We start from the raw sequence: 23292 nt of genomic DNA, 5'->3' as shown, positions 1-23292 counted from the left end.
TATGTTCAAGTAACAAAGAAATTGGATGAGGTTTTCTGCCACATTAGCATAAATTAAACCTCATGAAGAATGATTATTACAAGTTCATTTCAAGCTTAAAAGATGTTCTTCAGAATTCACATTATTGCAGAAAAACTTCCTTATCTTAAATTTCTACATATTTTTGCAGCGTACAAATAAAGAATGCACAGAACTACCTATGTCAAGACAGATGAAAGCTAAAGAAGAGTACTAATTGATTTAAACAAAAATAAATATTACATAATTAATTCAAAGCATGCAGCTTTTAAAGCCTGTTACTTATTAAAAAAGTGAAGTCACTCTTACCTATTAATAGTCTGGACTTTGTGCCATGTAAGCTTAGACTCCAATTTTCTGTGAGCAAGAGCAATAACTCGGAAGCCCTGCTTAGTGTATTCTTCCAGGACACACTCAAAGTCAACAGGAACTTTAAAAAGGTCAAGTTTAGAGTTATTAAAATTATTCATATTACAGCTGAGCTACACAAGAAAAAAATAGTTTGTTCCTTTACCTGTTTCCTGCTTACACAAGCTGGCAATCACTTCAGGGGCACCTTTCATGTAAGCATCCATTCTCTTCTCCCCTAGAACTCTTGCTATTACACACATACGTTGCAAAACTGAAGAAAATGGAAACTGGCGCACAATTCCAATCTCATAACTGGTCTGTGTCATACAGGAAGGAAGGAATAAAAGGGTTATATCCACATACATTCTGAAAAAAAAGGTAGATGTTTAACTGAAAAAGCATACTTACCGAAAGCTCAAACAATTCCTAAAAAAAGAAAAAATACATTTACTGTAAATATTAGTTTAAGTATTTTTTCAGCTACAAACTATTTCAACATAAATCAGTAAATGAATCTACAGAGCACTCTCTAAGTAAAGCCACACTGTATATGCAATGGATTTCATGAAAGTTGAATATGAGTATACTGCATGTTTGGTATCCTTTACTTTAAGTGAGACATAGTAGAACTTTAGAGCTTGATTTCTTGATTAGAATTTGCAAAACCTTTCACAGTCCAACCTGTGTCTATTTAGCCTATGTAAATGATTAAAGTACTATGGTATTTCAGAATAAGTCCATGGTTATTAAGTATATCCCCAAAAAAATAATGTAATAAGTTTCAAGAATGTTCACGTGTCAACTACTGCATAATAATTACTGCTGTGCACGTACACTGAGTTCTGAACAAAAAAAGATGCTTCTATCCACTTAGAATAAGATTCATACAGAGGAACCAACCTGCTATACCCTCCCGCTACCCTGCTCTGTAATAGTCTGGATATACAGTCACATTTTCCCTCCTGTTTAAAAAAATACTTCAAAATGCAGATAGAAGAAAATTTTATATCTGCCAAGGACATTTTATTTTTAACTTGGCACTTCATTAAAACATACATCTCTAAGGTACAACAGTGGCAAGAATTCCGTACCGTGCAGTGACATTAACTAACGATTGTTTTAACTGAAACTGCAAGGTGAGCACACCTAAGCACTTCATTAGCACAATAAGAATTTGGTAATGATGCAAATATTAAAATGCTTAGGCTGTATAAAGTACAGCACTTTATAACCAGCCTGTAAGGGTAATAATGCTGGCAATCAGTCTGCTCACCTTGAAAGTAACATATACTGAACCACTACCTTCAACAACGGTTTAAACATGTCTTCTCTATCTTTGCCATCAAAAACCACACAGTTTTGATCCTGTTTGCATTATATCAGCCAGAACCACAGCATACGGTAAAATGTATTTGTTTAACACGAAGGATTACTTTAACTCAAAGAATTGCTTTGAATTTTTATACCATTTCTTGATTTGTTGCTTGCTTGGATTCTGGGAAAAGTTGTTTTGAAGGTCGAACCACTGTCGGCATGATGCGATTATGAAGAGCTGTTTCCTCTTCAGTTGCTTCTTCTAAAATCTGTATTAAAAATAATCAACTAATTTACACATTCATTAACCTTGATTTTCTCATAATGTAATTTTCAGAAAAAAAACCAGCCTTGGAAGTCAGCCCAAGGTGCAATGATCTTTCTAAACAAGACTTCCTGTGAGAATTAAGTGTCTTTCTTTAGCAGTTAACTTAAACATGTAAAATAGCTAAGTGGATCTTATTATATGCATTGAAACCTTGCCACACACAACATCAGAAAGCAGTAAATTAGTCCTTCAGATTCTTTCAGTTCTATGAATTGTTGCACAGAACACATTAGGAACATTTTCATATTAAGACTTGCTTTGACACACAGGCATTGTCAAAAGCCCACCATTTCACAGTTACAGCTTGAAACAGCATATAATGGCTTATCTTCTATATAACAGCGTAGGAAATTTCAGATTACTGATCTTAAAAACATTGCTTCTCTTGAAACAAGCAGACACTTACCCATCCTATTGCTTCAAACATCTTCAAATCAAGCGGATCCCCAGAAAGTACCCCTTCAATTTTTGTAAGGGAATGACAAGTTGCCATGCAAGCAACAAACTCAGACTTCAGCAAGCTCTCACTGCAAGCCCTCTCTTCCGGCAAAAGGAAACTAAAACAATGAAGTTATAATATACTTAGCACTATAATTATTTATTACAAGCCAATTCAAAAAGTTTGTTTAGATTAACAAAAGAAAATTGACTGCACAAGTCTCTTCACTTGTATTTTCACACATCACAGAAAACAGATTAAGACTCTCTGGGCTGGAATCTTCAGAAACAGTCACAACGTCCGTCTCCTTCAAAAACTCTATGTTAATTCACCGTCTAGTTTGAGTCCTCATACAGAGGCCTCTTATCACTTTGTACTTAACTCAATTAGCTAAGCTAATTCATTTTAGCAGCCCAAAAAGTCATCACTTAGGAGGACAGGATTAAGGAAACATGCTCTACTTTAACGGCATCATTTCTGCAGTATGAACCTAACGAGATCTCAGACTTCAACAAATTAAATTCCACCTCAGCCTCGTAAGAGAATTATAACTTTCATTACACCTAAACCATATTTTCAGTTGCATTCTTACAGCTCATTACAGAAATGCAAACATATATGAGCTCACATTGAATTTTCTATTCTATTCTATTCTGCTGAAGCTGTTAAAGCACAACTAAGTATCATATTTGCTACCAGCTCTGAGCTTATCCTCACCGAGCATTTTCCACCCGTTGAATTCCCCAAAGATCCAAGCCGTCCTCAGTAAGTGTGCCAGTCTGCAAAATAAACCAAGGGGCACGGCAAGAAGAAAAAGCCTTCAGAAACAAGTTATCCTCAGGTAAAGCAAAAATTAACAGCTAATTAATCAAGTTACACCTGAACAATATATTTTATTTTGTTTTCACTTAAAAATCAAGACTTCAGGACAGGAAATACAGTATCTCCCTTGCTTTTTGCTAGTAACTAAGTTTCAACTCTATTAAATAACTTAAACATTCAAAGCAATCATGCCCCTCCTTAGAGACAAGACAAACGAAAGACTCTTAAAATCCAAAGATGATAGCTCAACATCTCTATTTTCAGGGGTTGGGGGCTCTTACACAGCTAAAACAGTAACTGGAATATATTTACAAGGGAAATAATAAATTTAGTTTGGGTACTTCAGATTTTAGATAATAATCTAAGGAGGAAAATAAATTTTATCTAAGAATGAGCAAAAAGCAAAGGATTCTGGCTAGTGGCATTACTGTTTTTCACTCACGTTGCTGTTACGGAATAATAGCAAAATATGCTGGTTTGGCTCTTCATTGAAATAAATGAAAATGAGAAACAAGTCTGACCTCACATTCAATTTTCCAGCAGTCTATGTACTAAATAAAACTCTTAATAGACCCAAACTCTCACATTTCTGGGGTGCCAGTAGTAAAGTTAGGACTTAGGAATCTTGAGATAAGAAAGCAGCTTTTTAGAGAAGACTAAATCAAGTGACTTAACAGGTGGTGAACACTGAATACCTGGAAGCTAACAGGACAAAAATGATTTAAGATACAAAAGTAATGAATTTTCCCGTAGTTACTAGTCTATACGAATTCCCATTTATAATACAATGCCTCTCCACGTGGCAACACAAAGTTTCAAAATTCACCTAACCTTATCAAAACACACAAGATTCAGCTGGCCACAAATATTTATCCTTTGTGGGCTGATGCAGAAGATGCCAATTTTTTTCAACCTTCTTTGTGCATAAACGATGCCAGCAGTCATGGCAGCAGGGAGCGCTGGAGGCACCGTGATAGTGATAATGTCAAGAGACTCAATGACAATGGTATGAGCTGGAACCTGCAATAAGGGTCGAAGTTAATGAACAAGAACTCACTACTTGAAGATTCACTATCCCACTGAAGCGTTACATCGCTGTTACCAAAACCAAAATCCACACATTGCTTTCCCCAGTACAGCATGTTCTGGATTGCCCAGAAGCCTAGCACAATCTTCACCCACCATCAGCACCCATGTCCTAAATTATCCGCAACCCGAAACTTCAAGACTTCATTTTTTCCCCTGCAAATATATTACTTTAAAACAGTAACTGAATAATGCAAAATTTTTGGAGAGAAAAAAATTACAGTTATCAGGTTATCACTTATCAATTTCTTGGTAAGGATTTTTTTGCCTGCAGCATGCGTTAGATGTGCTGTATCCTATTTCTTCCAACTGAGTATCAGTCAGATGGTAATCTTACATATAATAAAGATAAAAGTCTAGTAATTGGGTCAGTAGAAATTGAGGTAAACTCATATATTCAAATTCTGCTTCTCTGATGGATTTTGTTCTCAGTAAGCTTGTCTTTCTCGTTCCACTGATACAAAATAAAGCAAAGAAATTTTCACTTAAAATCAAATTGTTTCTTATCATCTGAAGTGTGTTGGAAATCATGATCAACCCTCTTCTAAAATAAGGCAGTTCTGGACCAGAAATGAAAACATACCTCATTTAAGATGCTATTGACAACCGTGTAAAGAAACCCAATGCCTGCCACCACTACCAGAGACAGCAGAAACAAATAGGCATCTCTGTAGAGTTTAAAATCAGTCGGCTTTGGATAAAGTATGGAACGAACAAGCTGTCCTTTAGCAGTACTAAAGCCTAGAAATAAAAAGGAGTAAGTTATTAAAAGTATAAACAAGAGCAAAGTTATTCAAATATATTAAAACCCTCAATGAAACCCCTAAGCTACTCATTTCATTACGACTGTTTCTCAATATACAGTAACAGATGTTTTGCAATACCGTAATTAAGGTGCTTCAAAAATGCACGTGCACATCATGTTACGTGCTTCTCTCCTGTGGCAAGGACATGCAGCTGACACAAACGAATCCCTCTTCTACAGCAGCAGTAAACCCTCAAATGGTTTGGCCTGGAAGAGTTTGTTGTACTGCATTTTGTCCCTCACAGTGCAGAGCTAGTGGGTATATTTATTAGTTGTGTAATTAAGCCAGTCCTTGCAAAAACAAAATTAAGTTATTCAGAGAGTCCAACCTTAAGTACTTAAATGGCAAGCCTCTGTAAGCTCCCTGGCTAGCCAGAAAGAAAGACTCAAAAAAACTGCAGTGCACAGAGACATCTTTTGGAGAAGCCCACCTCTTGATCACATTCTGACACCTAAACCAAGAGACTAGACTTCTAAGGGTCTTAGAGTCAGACGACCAACAGACACCCTGAGATCCTCCTTGAGCCTTTGCCTCAACACGTGAAGAGGCCAACACCAGCGCCCAATTTTGTATGCTCAGAACATTTTGTATCTGCTTAGACTTCAAAGTCTATTACTACAACCTCAATATCAATATCAGGGCTGCTGGCATTAGTGGCAGCTCCTTGACAGCTTCTCAGTCTGCAAGCCCTCCCAGCAAAGGCTAAGCCCTCCATGCTGATACGTGGCATAGAAGATTCTACCAGAACGAAGCAGCTATTGCATCAGTCTCAAAGAGGATGAGTTCATCACAAGAGGAATAAGGCGTGAAGCCTCCAGGCTTTGAATTTGCTACTGCAGAATACAAACCATGGGCCTGTTCAGAGAAGTTCAGCATGTCAGTATGTACTTGACTATTTAGTCATGAACGCTTTGTAATTCAACACAGCAGTCAAAAAAACCCATCAGAACTACTTTTGATTTTTTTTAATGGTTTTACAGAAGGTTCTGTAGCCACATAAGCTAGAACACGCCAGGGTAAAACAAATGAAAACCTCATGTGGTGTCTTGACAACGCACTCAACATACAGATAGCTTCAGTGAACATTTCTGTTCTCTAAAAAAAATTTCCAGTTTTGAATTCCTTACAGTTACAATAGGAGCCACAATGACATGCACACTAACATCTCCATGAACTGAGTTTCAGGAGCAAAAAAAAGGAAAAGTGTACTTGTCCATATGTAAAATCTGTACAAGGTCCACAGAGCTAAATTCATCCTGTTTTCAACACAGGAGCTAACTCTGACATGTCACGGGCAAAGAGCAGATTAAAAAAAATTACTTCAGATGTCAGGGCAGTAAGACTCTGTGTTGGAAGCAATTACAATTCTCCTTGTAAAAGTTCCAGACCATGGTTTCAGACTTCAAAAAAAAGCATTATCCTTCCTGCAGAGTAGAAGAAATAAGTCTTCAGCAGCTCACTTCTGTTCCTGTTTTGGACCACCTATCTGTATATGCGCGTCAGGCTGGGCACATAAAATTTTTTATTTAAGAAACAAAAGAAGTTGAGATGGATAGTATTAAAGGGGAGATGTGTTCAAGGGAAGGGAAATATTTTTCTTTGAAAAAAAGACTAATAAAAGCCTCTAGAAAGACATTAATGAATTTAATAAAAAAATCAGAACATTTACTGCTATAACAGACTAACAGAAGGTGAAGAGAAGACACCAGAGAAAGAAGAGGCTAAGTAGGATGAAGTTACTTGTTGGAAAACTTGACTTAAGTAGTATTCTAGTCACTGTAGTCAAATTTATTCTATCCAATTCTATTGTAGCTTGGATTATAGCTTACATTCATCTATTTTGTGGTGGTTTTCTTAAGATCATCTTTGTAAAGCTGAATCCCACAACTACATTAGTCTGTGCAATTTTAATAGAACATCTGTATTGTTTAAAACCAAACCTTCACCATACTAGTATGAATAAGTACTTCTGTAGAAAGGGCTAGATCGAACACATTTTTTAAGCAAATGTTATGTACTTTGACAAAACTATGGGCAAAGAAAAACATTTGACATTGCCAATGATTCCACTAAAATAAGCAGTTGCCCGCTACCCACCCAATCCAATGGTATGCCAAACCTTTTCAAAGAGGCACATGTAGTTCAACCAACCCACCATAAGAGACATCTAAAGGACTTGAAAATGCATTCAGATAAGTTTTAAAGTGATGCTAATGACTGATTCACTTTCTTGCTTGCCAATTGATACTCTCCAGGCCGTTATCTAGTTCTACTGTTGTTGTAAGATATTTATCAAATTATATGGGGTATACGCATTTATCCAAGCCCAGCAACATTCAACACGATACTCCAAAGTATCAGTTGACATACACCTACAAAAGCGAGTGCATGTTAACAAGTGATAAACTTAACAATCAATACCTGTTCTCACTACTAGAGCTTTGACCAATTCTCCAGTATAAAAACGGGTTTGAATGACATTGGTTCCACAGAACAAAGTATGCCGTTTATGCACTTCTGGACTGTATATTTCATCTCCCATTGCTTTTGGATATTCTGAAGGATTTGGAAGATTAATCTTTGTGACAGGAACACTTTCACCTTAAATAGAAAAAGAGTCTCTAAGCAAGATCAAATAAGAATAGACATTTTTTCCTTCCCAACTTCAAGTAGAACAATACAATCTCACTTCATCAGCACAGAAGCAGACTTATGGAAAAAGTCATCTTCCTTTCAGCACGTTATTAGGTAGTCTGTCACCTATTAGCCTCAGCTCACCAGATTCCTTATCCAAATCCTATTTAACTCTATTCGTTATTCACCAATACAGCTTTTGTGCCTCTTTCTTCAAATCAGATAGGTGTAAAATACAGTTCATTGAATGAAAACAGGACAAGCTTCCTTCTCGTGCTGCAAGGCATCACCCCATCTTTACTCAGAAAAACTGGAAGCTGAAGAAAATTATTCTCAGCTCCTTTGGTGACTGAGTACACTCAAGAAAGGGCTGCAACCAATTTTTATCAGTCGCTAGCAGCAGCAAGAAGCTCAAGTATATTCAAAGAATTGAACATGATAAAACACAATCTCTGAACTACAATTTTCTAAATGCTGCCAGTTTGGACAGATTATCCTAGGAATAACACAAAGTCCATCCTATTCACTGAAACGATCCTTCAAATACATCAGGTCCCTGGTATCAGAGAATGCGGGCACAACTTGAGATCATAATTTCTGTTTTTAAATACAGCAGAACATTCTACTCACTACCTTCATTCTTGGAAGCAACTAAAAAGTTTGGGCAAAATTTTTCTGAAGAAACATACTGCAGAACTCAATCTGCACTGAGAACACCAAGTCAAGAGGCAGGAAGACAAACTATCACGACAGAAGCTTTTCAAAAACTCATTTTTGGAGTTGCCAAGCAGTACCAGGTAGCAGTGGCAGATAAGCAGAACACAAGTACATAAGTATTTAGGAGCATATGTAATTGCAAGAAGATACACATTTCAAGCAAAATAAACATATCTGCTTCTGCTGGAGCATACTGTAAGTTAAGCATGCACGCAGGTATAAACTAATACCTTTAGCCACGCAAAACTCTATCAAGTTTACTTTACCTGTTAACATACTTTCATTTACAATGCAAGTACCACTGAGAAGTACTGCATCACAGGGCATAATTGTCCCATTAGATGGAATCAACATGATATCTCCAGGCACAAGGTCGGTGGAAAGGATTTCTTCTATTTCTGAGTGTTAAAACACAAACAAGTTTACCTGAAAATAGCCACCATCTACAAAACCTGATAAAGATCCTCACAGCTAAGATCCAGGTGGTGACAATTAAGATTATACTCCATTTTATTAATGGCATTATGAAAAGTTTTTTAAAAGATTCAGAAAAAGCCATTGATAAACCCAGTTCCATCACAGATTAAACTCTAGACCACGTGGATATAGTTCATCATAAAAAATGAAAGGAATCAAGCTTGTACAAAAGATATTAACAATTAACTGAAGTGTAACTTCGGTATAAAAACACAAGTCCAACACAAATACATGTCCTACAAAACAATATCACACACCACAACCTAACTATCTTCAACTACTGTGGTATCCAAATGAGCAAAAGTCCAGAAATCAATCTGCAGCCCCTGCTGGGTAATAAATTGTAATGGAAACCCCACACATGCACATCTTTAAGCCAAGAAAGAAACGACAATGACAATTACATATGTGGAGTGGTAGACAATGAGAAACAGGAATAGGACAAGCAGCTAACCTAGAACAAACGTGATACTCGCTAAAAATACCATCTAGAAGGATAATCCTGAATAGGTAATTATCCTATCTAAATTCCACTTTGCAATTCTCCTTTTCCCATGCAATTTTGCTAAGAAATGCAAGCATTTCAAGCTGATCAAAGAACGCACAGATGCGCACCAACTTTACACTCACACTTAATGAACAATTTAAACTCAACCTTCCAAACCGCCTGTGAAATTTACCTTGGTTTCCTCTGCAGACAGAAACTCTGACAATGCTGTGAGCTGCTACCATGTCATGTAACATAACATATTGCTGCAAAGGGGAGAAAACAGTTCATTATTTAAAAGCACAGCTTGTTTTCTTCTAATTCTAAATGCAGGTTCTAGCTCTACAAGTAGAAGTGATGAGATTCTTTTACAACAAAATGTTACTCAAAACATTCTCTTGAACATAGTTTAGGAAACTTACAGGCAAGTAAAGTTTGAGTGCATCAACCTGTACAGGTTCCTACTTTTAACAGCATTCTGGAAGCAAATATACATTGCTACACAAGCTGTTATAAAAACGTTTGGTCATTAACATACATAAGTAAAACCTGCAGTAGTTGTATGAAGTTGGATTAAGGTAAGAGGGGTTTTTTGTCTCTGGTCCAAATTCAGAGATTGCAATTTAAGGATAATTACTATTTTGATTTCCATCAGATACACCTAAGTCTACAAAGACAAATGCATCACCAATTTAACAGTCCACACATCTGGCTGGTGCTCAATTCCGTTGGACTTTCTCAAACAGAAGGAAACAATGCAAGACAGAATCACTACTGTCAATACAACTTGGTACTTAAACTTGTGTCCGGGTTTTATTTAAGATGAGGTCAACCTCATGGTTGTCATGGAAAGTCAGCAGAGAAGGGTCTCGAAGAGATCCGTAAATCCAAATTCTTTCAGCTCAAAGAGGGAAAACCCATAACAACATTCTACCTGTATATCTCTGAAAAATTCTTAAAGATTTGTAGGCAATTTCACATCAAAATAAACCAACTGGCAAAAAGCTGAAAAGATGCATCTGTTTTCTTTGAACTTACCTTTCTAATGGTGTAGAGTGAGCTAACAATGGATATTACAGACATGATCACAATTGCTAATGCATAGTAGTGATATTCATCAGTGATCCACAATATCACACTGAACAACTGAAAAATGTAAAAAGGGTTGAGAACCTAGAAAAGTGACAGAACATTAAAGTTACACCAAAAGGTCACATGCATTCTCCATCAGAAGAGAGTCAGAATCATCCTCCTCCTCCACGGAGGAGATAAACCTTTCAGTTCTTGATACGTGATTTTTGTCTGTTTTGCCAAACTGATCCCTCTTTTTCACTACTTCCTCAACCCCTCAAAAGCACAGTTCTCACTAAAATAATACACAAACACATACTTTTAAGACTGCGTGCATTTTTTCCTACGCCTCAAAGCAAAAGGACAGGAACATCTGATGCACCTTAAGTTACAATTCTTAAATTAATTTGTTATTAATTAATGTTATTATCTATTTCTTATTAATAAATAAGCTGACACCTCAAGTTCTTACTCCGTTAGTTCAGGCTGGAGAGTTTCTTTGTTCAAAAGTTTCTATCATGCATTATTACAGCACATAGATAACAAGTCAATTATTCAAATCCACCTGATACAAGAAAAATGGAACAAATCCAACAAAAGTATATGCAAGAACACATTTGATTTGATGCATATGTTGTAATGTATAATCCCTGGGCTGGTAATGGAGAACACTATCGGTCATTTTAGGTTTGAAATTATCAACAAAAAATAAATAAGACGCATACCCTCTCGAAGAATTCTGACACACTTTCTAACATCCTTGCTAAGACACCAGGTTGTGAACTCTGAAGAGCTTAAATCTAAGGCCTCTTAAGTTTTGAGAGCTCAAAAATAAAGGTCCATATCATTTTGCTTTACAGTGCTGGGCTCTGGGGGAAGGTTTCTGTCTTACACTATTATTTAAAGACCAGTCCAACAGTCATTGTACTTAAAGTAACTTTTAATGATATACTTTTTTTGATTTGTTAAAGAAAAGCTCTTACCTCCTTAATCAGAAGCTTAAAAATGGAAGGCACTTTCACAGCAATTTCATTTACTCCATAGAATGCTTTTCTGCATTAAAAAAAGAAAAATATCAAAAGGCAGTTAAAATTTTTATTAGAAATCTTATTCACTTCAAAGTAATTCCATTAATATGAGAAAGTATAAAATATTATTTAATCTGCGGCCCCTTTTATTTATCATATTGTTTCAAAAGGTGTTTATCAGAAAACATTTACCCAGTGAGATGTTCCAATACAAAGATAATTATTTTATACTTCAATTTAAACTGTAACTTATTTTTAGGTTCTTTCATAATAAGATTCCCCTGTAAACTGTGTATAGGTCCAATGTCATTAAACATGTCATTCTGAAAGCCAATATGGGGTTCTCATTAACTTAAGCTCAAACAAGTGTTAACTCTTACGCTGCAGTAAGACACTCTTTTCATGGTTCTGTATCTTAGTTTTATTCTTAGCATGAAGAAAGGCAAATCATGAAAGGGGGGGCAAGAAACTAACCTCTGATGGGATCTGAGCTAGTTAAATGACATTGACATGAAGAAGCCCTTAGAGGATGTTCTTAAGGAAAAGGCTTTTGTCGTAGGAAAAGACACAAATTGACAGAAAATGGAATGATGAGCAAGCAGATGCTTCCATATTTTAAACTCTAAGAAGGTTTCATATGCAAAAAACCAACCAGGATTGCAACAGAACCCAAACTATTCTAGTTTGGGTAGTGTATCAATAAATTAGAACACCAATAATTAAGTACATACCTACATTTTCACAGTATATATTCCAGCCTGCTGTTCACATTTGAGAACTAAGAAATCCCTGAACTATGTACCATTAAAGTTACATTTTAAAGGTTTTTTTCTAGACTAAGTTCTTCCCTACCTATGCACTTCAGCTGTGTCCCTTGACAGGCATATTTACACCGTTAGTCTAAAAGAGCATGTTAAAACATTAGGTTTTCTCCCCCCAGTTATTTCTTGCCAACCAGAATTAAAAGAAAAAGTGGGGAATGCATTTAGCCCCAACCAACCCGAGACAGATCCATGCAAGCTATGGGACACACCTCTGATACTAACTAAGCTTTTAAAATTAAAGCTAAAGTCCTGAGACCTGGGAAGTTCCAGCCTGATCCTCCTAAAATAAGAAATTAGTTACAGTTTAAGCCAGGTTTCCTGCTTCCTAGCATCCAATATTCCTTATTAGCCATCTAGCACACTATCCCCTCTCTCACAATGACCGCTAGCCAAGGATGGGAAAGAAAACAAGCAGCAGCAGAGTGATCTCCCTCAGCGTTCCCTTCGAGCCTTCAACAATCTGCAGCTTGAGACAAATGAGCATCTTTCCAGCTAAAGAACTCCTGATGGACTTTTCCACTGGGAATCAGTCTTTTTGCACACCCTTCAACAATGACAATATGTTATGGTAACATTTATGTCACTTAAAGGCACATTATGTGGAAAAAGTAACTACTTTGTTTTACATCAACTGCCAAATTTCCCTGCCAACGTGGTTGAAAACATAACTGCTTGCTATTCTTTTTGTACACATTTTATTTCAAAACTTTAAGTAGCAAATACAATTTCAGAAGCATATTCTGAATTAGTTTAAGCAATAGTTCCAACTCCCATGGTCAGTGTAGTTTGAGAAAATTAAGTCAACACAATATCAGAGTCTAGTTCCTATACAACGTATAGGTAAGATAAACAAGAACTTCATACATCTAACAGCTTTCTTTGAAGGAAGTATAAGAGCCTGTCTGTAAACACTAATCACTCAATTGTCTTCTAGGTTTGTTAACACTTTGAGCATAGGTGATGGAATGAAAACAACTCTTCACTCAAATACTGTAATATTACCTGTAATCATGCATTCCCTTTGTCAGTCCTGTGCTGTGTTTGTTATGAATTGAAGAACAGAATGTAGATTCATCTAGACCTCTAAGTAAAGGAGAAAGTCAATGAGTTATTTAAGAAACCTGATATTTAAAATGAAGTATTCAGTAACTCAAAACAGCTAGGTCTTTGCCGAGAGTTACGTATTATAAAATATATTATAATATTATAAAATAACAAAGTCTATGGATTAATGTTTTTCTAGCTGTTTTTGTCACAACTGCAGATACCAATGAGATGTTAAAAGCAGTCCTCTTGTTGACACGTCTTACTCTGTAGGATAGTCATATCTATTTCAATCAAAATGGAGATACACTTAAAAATGAAGTAAAACACTAGCATAAGTAGTATTCAAAGGCCTCTAAAAAGAAAAAGTAAGCAAGTTTTATAAAACATTATATGAAATCAATATGGATTAATATTTCTTAAAATTATCTTCATTTTTCTCTAAGTAGTAATGGAAGCATTTTAGAAACAATTATTAGTCAACTTATTAAATAAATATATATTGAAGCTATTTTGCAGCATCTTGCTATCAAAATTTTATCCATGACTAGGTAAAGTACATTCTACATTTTAAGTACTTCCTTATCACTAGAAGACTCATCTTCACAGGACTTGTCTATGTGCTGTGAAAGCAAATGCTATAATTTAGAAGACCTGCAGATAAGCAAGCACACCCGAAACACCATTATGTTTACAGCTATGGGATCACTTCAACTACCAAACTCGGTAAATCGGACATATCATGCTCAATATCCAGGCATGTTCTAGTGGACATACTTTGGATGCACAGGAAAATATCACTACCTTCCAAAAGGCTTTCACAGATGACATGACAAAACCAGCACTATTCAACACAAGTCTTTTTTATATTGGATATCTATTAAGTTATCTACTAAAAAGGATTCAGAGTTGTCCCAGTGAAGAAAAAAACTCTTCGTTGTGCACATATAGTAACAATTATTTCCGTTCTCTAGAACACAGGGAAAGCTTTAAACATCCTCACTATTACAAAGGCTAGGACCATGTTTCTGCCAACTTCTCGTAAAAGAACACAAGATGAAAATGTTAATGTGTTAATCTGGCCACAGGTTTACAAGGTTTCCCTAAAATTTTTCAAGTTCAAGGATTTTAAAATTATATATTATATTATATTATATATATAATTATATTATATACAATTATCTGCTAATAACTGTGCCTTTCCTCCCATTCTATCCCAAATGACTCAGTTTTCTTTTCCTGCACAAAAAGGAATACAACAGTGGGTTGAAGAAGGGTACCTAAAACTAAGTGCTTTATATGCAAATATGCATACCTATGTGTGTAATGTCCATGCAAAGACAAAGCTTCTAGCAGGATGTTATCTGCTTTTTACAGTACTGTTACAGTACTGAATTCCCAGGGCATTTAAAAAAAATCCCTGCGTGCACACAGTTTATTACATAAAGCACTCATCAACTCACTCAGAGATTCAGTTGACACTAGCTAAAACAAAACAGACATACAAGGTCAAAGTTGCATCCTCTTTGGCTATGTGACCAAGTCTGATTTAGTTTAAGAACAATTACACTTGCATTTCCTGTGTTTAAAACAGTGATCTTAATATTACATTATTATAAAAAGAACAATGATATGAAACTCAAGCTCTCATAACCAAATTAGTTGCCCAAGAAATCTTAATTTGCCTCCCTTCTCTATTGTGCTAAGTCTTTAATTATGTGATAAAACTGTTCTGTCTCTGGATACTTGCATAATTAACTGCAGAGTGAATAAATCTTCATGATGCAGTATTGTGCTTCAATCACAACTACCACTGTGTTGCTTGCCTTATGGATTTTACTGTAAAGCCCTCAGTCTCATATACCGGCTCTTTACAAATATTAACTTGATTCTCAACCACGTTATTAGGTAATACCGGTTTCTGTTTTTTACATAAACTGAAGAGCAGATTAAGAAAAAGTATCTTGATGAAGGACAAATTTTTGAGACTTCTTTTCAGAATATTTATCATTCATAAGTTCAGCTATTATTTTGCAGGTGATATCTAGTGCTTCACTACATGACCACACCTAATTCACTTTAGAGAAAAATTATAGCAAACTCTCGTTCTTGTGCAAAAGTGACTTAGTACTCTACCAGTATCAGTTATGTCTCAGATCCAGCTGTTTCTCCCCTTTATTATCCAATTGCTAAATAATGGTGTCCAGCTCAGCTACAGTACCTGACTAAACAAGTGGTTGGGCTCAGTCGTTGCTAATACATCAAACAAATGAAAGTTTGGCATATCAGCAAGAATGTGATTGAATAAATGCTCACATAACTTCACAGGCATATCTGAGATTTTTCCGGGGGTTATAAATTGACCGAGTTATCACAAGAACATCAAAAGGCACAGTCAAACAGCCAACAAATGCCAAGTTTCAAGTCACTGCTTTAGTGTTAAGGAACAACAGTTTTTTCTAAACACGTGGAGTCGTATGATTTTTTCCCATACCTGTTCTTAGCATAAAAGTATAGTTTTGAGTTTTTTTAATCTCATCTGTGGGAAATATTCCCTTTGAACAGTTTAAATTAGCAACACTATAGGCATGAAAACAGGACCCTGTAATGCAAAATGACAAGCATCGCTACCTGCACCACTGTAATTCATGGGACGTTTAACGTAAAAAATGCATACAAAGCTTTTAATTATTTACACATGAACTGAGACATTTCCACCCTCCCAGAGGAGGGGTGCTCAGTTTTGTAACTGCTTGTATTATGATAATTTCTTTAAATTATTATCACTGCTGATAACTTTCCATACTATTTGCACACACTTTTTTCGAAAACATAAGAAACATTTGCAGAGTATGTTTCTTCTTACAGAAATTTTGGCTATTTTTCTTTCCTTCAGTCACTGGTCATTAATTTTTTCTATATGCAGTGCTTGAACTTTTCCACATGATGGTTCAATGCAGTGAACATTGATTTAAGTTAAAAAGATGTTATATTTCTGATCTGAACTTCTTATTTTAACAAGCAGTTGTCAAAAACAGAGAAGCCTGTGTTCATTTAACTTGTTAGAACTATGAGAAGGCCTTATCAGTAGCATCAGAAAAAAGAACTTTCTTCTTCAACCCTAACATCATGCAACAGTGCTGCTGGATAAAAGAAAATACAGCGCATCACATTCAGTGAGCGCAACTGGTACTGCCCACTGAAAGATGTTTTCTTTCAATGCAAGAGACCTATTTTTGTTACTAAAGAGTAACCAAAGAGGGATCAAATTAAGCTCAACCAGACTAAAATGTAGCAGCAGACCTACACAAAGGTGAGCAACAAGGTATTTGGTGAATTCCCCTCTCCCTAGATACTCCTTTAGGGTCTAGCTCAGCACCAATGCAAAAAATATAAGTTATTCCATCAAAAGGAAAATTTTTAAGAGTTTGTAGAAGGAGAACTACTGTCTACAAACAGGTGCTCTGATTCTCAAATAACACTGCAAGAACAGGCAAAAAGTCTGCAGAGGCATGCAGCCTGTCACCCTATACGAATCATGCTCAATAAAGGTAGATTAAACAAATACCTTCCTTCCAAAGTCACGCTGTGTTAAACATCTCCCTGCTCTCGCTATGGTTTAAACAAAGACTCAATGAGCTAAAACAGCTGGTCAGAATATGATACCAATTTTCACCATGTTCTTAGGCATGCTATTGTGTATTAAAAAAAAATGCAGTTTGAAGCACAACACAAAAGAAAAAAGTATTCTTACCGTACAACATCAAAACTTTGAACTGAATCATTCCAGAAATACTTCACGCTGTGATGTGTGAAATAACGAATCTGCAAGGGCAACAAAGATATTAAACTAGCACTGCTTAACACCTCTTCTGACTGACTTGATTCTGAACAGCAATAGAAAGTGAATTTAGAAAAACTTCACTGAAAAATGAATACTTTTCTTTCAAAATAATCTTCCAAGCATTCCACAGTTTCCAGTAACACGTTATTGAGGAAAAGATTTGTGCTCCACCCAAAGAATGAGTTAGCCTTTTAGACAAAAGTAGCAGCTCACATGTACTGTGTTGTGTGTGTTTACTCTAGATACTACTTGAGATACTTTGAAAATTAGGAAGCGTAATGTTGCAGGTTTACTTACAGGCAAGTATTTTTTCAAATCATTTTTATTCTCTTCTGCAGCAGATTCACAGAAATGAACAGCATGGCCATTTGAAACCTTGTGTACAATAGGGTTAGGATTCTGTAAAGGATTGGCTCCCAAAGAAGGCATAATGCGAACCTTTGCACAAAACCATATCTTGAATTCATCCTTAAAAAGAGGGAAAAAAATGAGTTGGTTGAAACAGCATTTAAACAGCGTTTTACTACAACAGCTGTAGCAAAATATGTCAACAACAGATGACAGATTAGCAGAACCCATACATAACTACAGAAGACATCCCTAAGTTAATATCAGCTACCTTAAGAATACACTTTCTTTCCACAATTCTAAAAGCGTATTTTTTGCACCGAAAGATTTATTTCTTTTAAGCAATGAGTCTTGGTACTTGAATTTTGGTATCTTCAGCCCTTCACAATTTAATATAGTTGTTCTGTAGTAGGAGGAACCATGGGATTCCTATGCAGTCAGCTGCACCCACCCTGCAACTTCGAATGACTGAGGACTTAACACAAGATCATAACCAGGGACTGTACACTGCAATTGTGGAGGAAGAAAAACACTTGAAATCAAACCATACTTGGGTCCACAGTTACACTTTAATTCAACAAATGTATCTCCGCTGAACAAGGGAGGGAAAACCTGAAAACCATGTTATCAGGTTATATGAACACGGTATCTCTTCTGCAACTTCTGATGACAACAGCATTCATGTATTTAATTCTTAAAATCCAAAAGCAAAGACTTTCTTTTTGCTATGTCCTCTGCAAACAGCTATCAGTCTTCCCATACGGGCATCAAAGCTATGTACAGTACCAAGGAGCACAGTTCTGCAGTGCTGTAAAACAAAATCATGTCTACATTGCAGACAAGGATTTGTGTATTTTAGGTAGCAGCAAGAGGGATGTAAAACAACTGCATTCTGGGAGAAGCGCATCCTCCTATAGACTTACAGTTGTTCTCAGCAGAACCACTTCACAGTCTTTAAGCACAGTCCTTTTGCATGTTGCTTTCACACGCCACTGAGGCATCCAGTAGAGGAGGAGGAGAAGAAAGCCACCTGAACAGATCACTCCTACAGTAACTAGCACCAACTTCCAGCGACATAGATCATAGCCATAGATCTCCTGCATGGAAACAGAGAAACAAACAATGACGCTTTTAACTACTCGGGCTTGGGAAGCCAACATTAATTTTTCATGAAGTGCGGTATTTAAAGCAAATCAAATTTAAAGGCCATTTTCTCCTTTTTCTCCTCTGGGGGAAGGAAAGATTTTAAAAACCTAATCCATGATGGAGTGGCAACAAAAAGGAACACTGTTTTGCTCGGTCAGAAATACAAACATCAGTAAAAGCTTGACAAAGGCAGAACATCCACATTGTTTAAAACACTTCATTGCAGGACCTGTCTCCTCCCTGCACTGCTCCCTAAGGACTGAGGTTGCAGCACAACCTGCCTTAACTCTCAGTGAACAACCACATTTTTGACCATGACACTGCACGAGTCAGCTAAGCGTTTAAGAACAAAAGCATATGTGGTTTTGCCAAATGCTGATTTTACCACTTTAGCATTTGATTAGCTAGCATACATAGTTTTAAATTACTGATGCTAGCTGAATTTCATACTTTCTAAACAAGCTTGTAAATATATTTATCAAACACTACTTTTTAGTAGAGAAACTGGCTTATTTTGCCTGCCATTTAACAAGAAATGGGAACCATTAGAAACTGCAAGCCACACTGTCAAAGGTTCTGTAACTTGCACCAGCTGGAAAAAAGCTCCCATTAAAAAAAAACCACAAAGTATTAAGCCTGCCTTAGTCAAAGGCAAGTACCAACTTAACCTGATGACAGCCAGGAACAGAAAATAATTCAGTGACTTACTAGATGCTGTGTAACATTCCTGAGTTTCACATTACATCATTAGATTGTATTTCCTGCTGCAAAAGGGCAATGAAGTTTCCCATTGAGTCCCACCCACATTGTTCACATCGACACCAACTTTTTGTAAATTTTTTTGTACTTTTCATTAAACAGTATTAGAAATTGTTTAAACTCCTTTCCTAAGAAAAGACTTTTCGACAAGTTTCTTTTGCAGCCTTTTCAGCTGACAAAAAGCAGAGACAAAACCCGTTCTCTGTCACCCCCAAAACACTGGAGCCAGTATTCACTCCTTACCAATAAAAACGGGTGGGTGAAAGATAGTAGGAGAGGTTAATGCTTCTTTTGGGGCAAACAAAATTATTTCCTCTGAAAAGCATTTATTTTAGTGATGAGACCATAAGCATCTCAGTTTCATTTTTTGTTGTAAGGTGTGTTTGCCTACTCTCTGTATTAGAGCTGGTCTAGTGAAGAACAGCTTTTCCTAGCAGCGTGCACAAAGACAGAACAAGGACTTCAGTTCACAGGAATCTACCATTTTTTAAAACAAAAACCCCTATATATCCCAAATAGTTTCTGCTGTCTCTAGAATGGGCTAGAAATTTAAAGATCACTATCTTCCTGTGAAAGCTAACTGCTGTGTCTTCCAGGACAAACAGTAAGTGCTATCATTGCTCCAGTAGGAAGCAAAAGTTTATGTGCTACCAAATACCCATAAAACTGCTTGCCATGCTTTAGGGAGTGGGTCTTACCTGCATAAATATGAATAGGCAAGAGTATGCAGAGTACAGTCAGATTATGGAGCATTAACCTGTTTTAAATGACAAGCAAAAAGCGCCAGGATTTGAAGAAGAAAAAAAATAGAAACCCTACAACCCACTTTGCTTCCATTTTCCTTTAAAAAAAAATGTTAAGCACCAAAATCTGTTATCTATCGGACTACTGACCTCAATGTAGCCAACCTAGCACCTTTGCAAAGGCTTTCAATTGTATAAAAATAGACTAACAGAATTCATTACCATCTCATCTTCCTCTGCTTTATTGACAAATTTCTTTTCTTCTTTCTCCATGTTTAGTATGATATGGAACTTCTCGACTTGAGATATGGAAGACCTTTAACAACAAAAGAATTAAAAATTGAAGCAAGATTACTGATTTTAGACCTAAGTATTAGGTTGTTTTGAGTTATTTTCTGTAAGTGCATACACATAAAACACACTGACAACATATTAATTTAGATCTTAAATTTGCACTATTACTAGTTTCCAGTAGTAACGACCCCAGGAGCTCTAGTAAAGCTGGATGAATAAAAGTGAAATATTGCAGAAACAGCAGGCTCTGAAGGAGGGAAAAGAGCTTCTATCAATTTAACTCGGTTACATTCTACATGCAGCAAGCAGTTTTTGGTACATTATACAAACTCCACAATGGAAACGTAAATTAAACCTGTAAAAAAAAGTTTAAAAGTAGCTCAAGATTATACATTTCTATCATTCTACACATAACAGTTCCAATCAGATGGTTTCACAAGCCAGGCTATCCTTCAAGATGAAAGGCATTGTATCCCTGAGATGTGCATTTCTCATCTGAGCAGAAAAATAAGTACATGCTAAAAAAAGTTTAGTCCCCAGTTTAATATTTCTAAATCAAGACATGCTTAATGGTCAGTTAGTCTTTTCCCTTCTTTCCAATTCTTTTACCATTCAGTTTGTATCAATGGGTTCATTTCTTATTGTGATTCTCTCATAGCTGCAAATCTTGCGGGGTGCTTTGAGGATAGATTATGATCACAAGTTTCATGAATAGGGAAAGGCATGAAAAAATACAAAGCTGTCTACAAGATGAACATAGTGCACACAGATCCCTATTCCAATAGGGAAGAACTACAAACAAAAGGCTACAACATACTATGAGGCTCATCAGAAGTATGTCCACAGGACCACCTACCATAGTTAAAACCACTGAATAGCCAGTGCTTACCTGCCAGGACATGGATTAACTATCATTCTCTGCACTGACATTGTACAGCCTTTAATTTTATTTACTGCACATATATAAATCTCTCAGAAGACAGCACTTACTACCACAGCATATAAGCAGTCCTCAAGTATCTCAAGTATTAAGAATTCACTGTCATAGCACAAGTTGTTATTGTAATTGTAATTTTTCAGACAGAAGGCTGTTACAAAAAAAAAGTCACGGTGAAAGCCATCTACTTAACTTCACGTCAGCTGTCCATTGAAGACTAGGATGCCACTATTTAAAATACTTAGTATTAGGCAGCATTATGATAAAAGCACAAGCATTACCAAGTTCTTTGCTGTCATTAACTCCCCAACATTTCCACAAATCAAATGACCAGACTCCAAGTCGGATCCCCTTCAAAGCCAGCCCCTGGATCCACGCACTTACATTCAGCAGCAATGCCAACTTCAAAAGGTCCTTCCTCCCAACTCCTGCAGTTTATCAACATCATCACATCCTCACATGCAAGCTACCACCTCCTTTCCAATTAAGCCAACAAATGAACCACGAACCCAACAGAAAAGGTTTCTTTTGCTGCCCCAATCTGGATCTCCTCAGAAATCTATTCCCCCTGCTGAATAAGGTCCTAGTGGAAGAAACACACACTTGAAGCAAAGAACTGCATCACAACACACAGCTCAGTCACAGGTGAAAAACAACTCAGCTTGATACAGTTTGTATTTTGTTCTGTATGGAAGGAAGCTAATTTGGTAACAACTGTCTCCTTTGATAGAAACACCAGCTCACACCCTCCTTGCTTTGTTAAGCTGAAAATTTTCTATTACTATCCAATGAACTGAACTATGAATACCTTTCTTACTGCAAATTAATTTGGAAATTAAGCCAAAAGATGTGCACTACTGGTACTTCCTTATCTGTTACACAAGTCATGCAAGTTCTAAAACACATTTTTGTTTAAATTGCCACTTTTCTTCACCAAACAGTTTTTTATTCTGGGAAAGATATATGTATATGAAACGAGTTAAAATCTGTCCTAACCTACACAGGATTGCTGAGAAAGCTCCCGAGAACAATCTTTGAATTAATAACGTCAAACAACTTTATGTACACTCTACAAATCACATTTTCAATCAAGAACTCGTGCAGCCAGAAAAAGTTTTGTGTATTTACAGAATTATATTTCTAATAAAGTTCACAGTTCTATGAGAGAATTATTAAATTTATCATACTTGAACTAGTCTGCTCTTAAACAAACATGCATTTCCCCGCTATAGTGTTCTGCAACATGAAAAACAGTGCCTGCAGGCAATACTCCAATCCTGATGAACATATCTAGCAACAACTGTACTTGATACAGGAAAGCACCAGGCGGCAAAATAAATGCAAACAGCTTCAAGATCAATAAATCTCAACTGAGATTTCCATATGGCCAACACGTCAGAACAGGCACTTTATGGGACACCACAGCAGCATGAGAGAGAAGTGCAATTGCTTTAATTTAGGGCTGTTCCACAGCTAGGAGTGAGCGTCAAGTCATCGGTCTGAAGAAGCACAAAGGGAAATCTCAGCACTGAGAGCACCAGCAATAATTCCTGTGATTCAATGAGTTCTTTGAACAGCTGGGTGGAATCACACTGGGAATACATGAGGAGCATTAAGAGGCTATTTTTGCCTCACATCATTAGCTCCATCTGCATTATTTTATACAGACTCATTTACTGAGCAACCTTGAACTAACACACACATTCTCAATATTTCACATACTGCCTATAATTTTCCATATTAAATTCAAATTCAAATCTCTCAACTTAGAAAAC

The 23292-nt window shown here is 36.4% G+C and overlaps 1 protein-coding gene across 3 annotated transcripts in view; it reads right to left on the bottom strand.

Annotated features, from left to right (window-relative positions):
- ATP13A3 (ATPase 13A3) overlaps positions 1–23292 on the bottom strand; it is a 62083-nt gene that overhangs the window by 18224 nt on the left and 20567 nt on the right. For all 3 annotated transcript variants that reach the window (XM_075158406.1, XM_075158405.1, XM_075158407.1), the window contains exons 3-20: positions 20509–20602; positions 18562–18735; positions 17588–17758; positions 17201–17271; positions 13405–13485; positions 11534–11603; positions 10518–10652; positions 9673–9745; positions 8782–8913; positions 7586–7765; positions 4942–5099; positions 4104–4292; positions 3168–3229; positions 2418–2568; positions 1836–1952; positions 778–795; positions 533–686; positions 328–448 (exon numbers count right to left, since the gene is read on the bottom strand). In XM_075158406.1, coding sequence (XP_075014507.1) covers positions 328–448; positions 533–686; positions 778–795; positions 1836–1952; positions 2418–2568; positions 3168–3229; positions 4104–4292; positions 4942–5099; positions 7586–7765; positions 8782–8913; positions 9673–9745; positions 10518–10652; positions 11534–11603; positions 13405–13485; positions 17201–17271; positions 17588–17758; positions 18562–18735; positions 20509–20602 — 2151 coding nt within the window. The remainder of the gene's footprint in view (positions 1–327; positions 449–532; positions 687–777; positions 796–1835; positions 1953–2417; positions 2569–3167; positions 3230–4103; positions 4293–4941; positions 5100–7585; positions 7766–8781; positions 8914–9672; positions 9746–10517; positions 10653–11533; positions 11604–13404; positions 13486–17200; positions 17272–17587; positions 17759–18561; positions 18736–20508; positions 20603–23292) is intronic.

The sequence above is a fragment of the Calonectris borealis genome, chromosome 9 (genome assembly GCF_964195595.1).
Source record: "Calonectris borealis chromosome 9, bCalBor7.hap1.2, whole genome shotgun sequence".
NCBI lineage: Eukaryota > Metazoa > Chordata > Aves > Procellariiformes > Procellariidae > Calonectris > Calonectris borealis.
The sequence above is the reverse complement of the archived record's forward strand: the minus strand, read 5'-3'. Positions and strand labels throughout refer to the sequence as shown.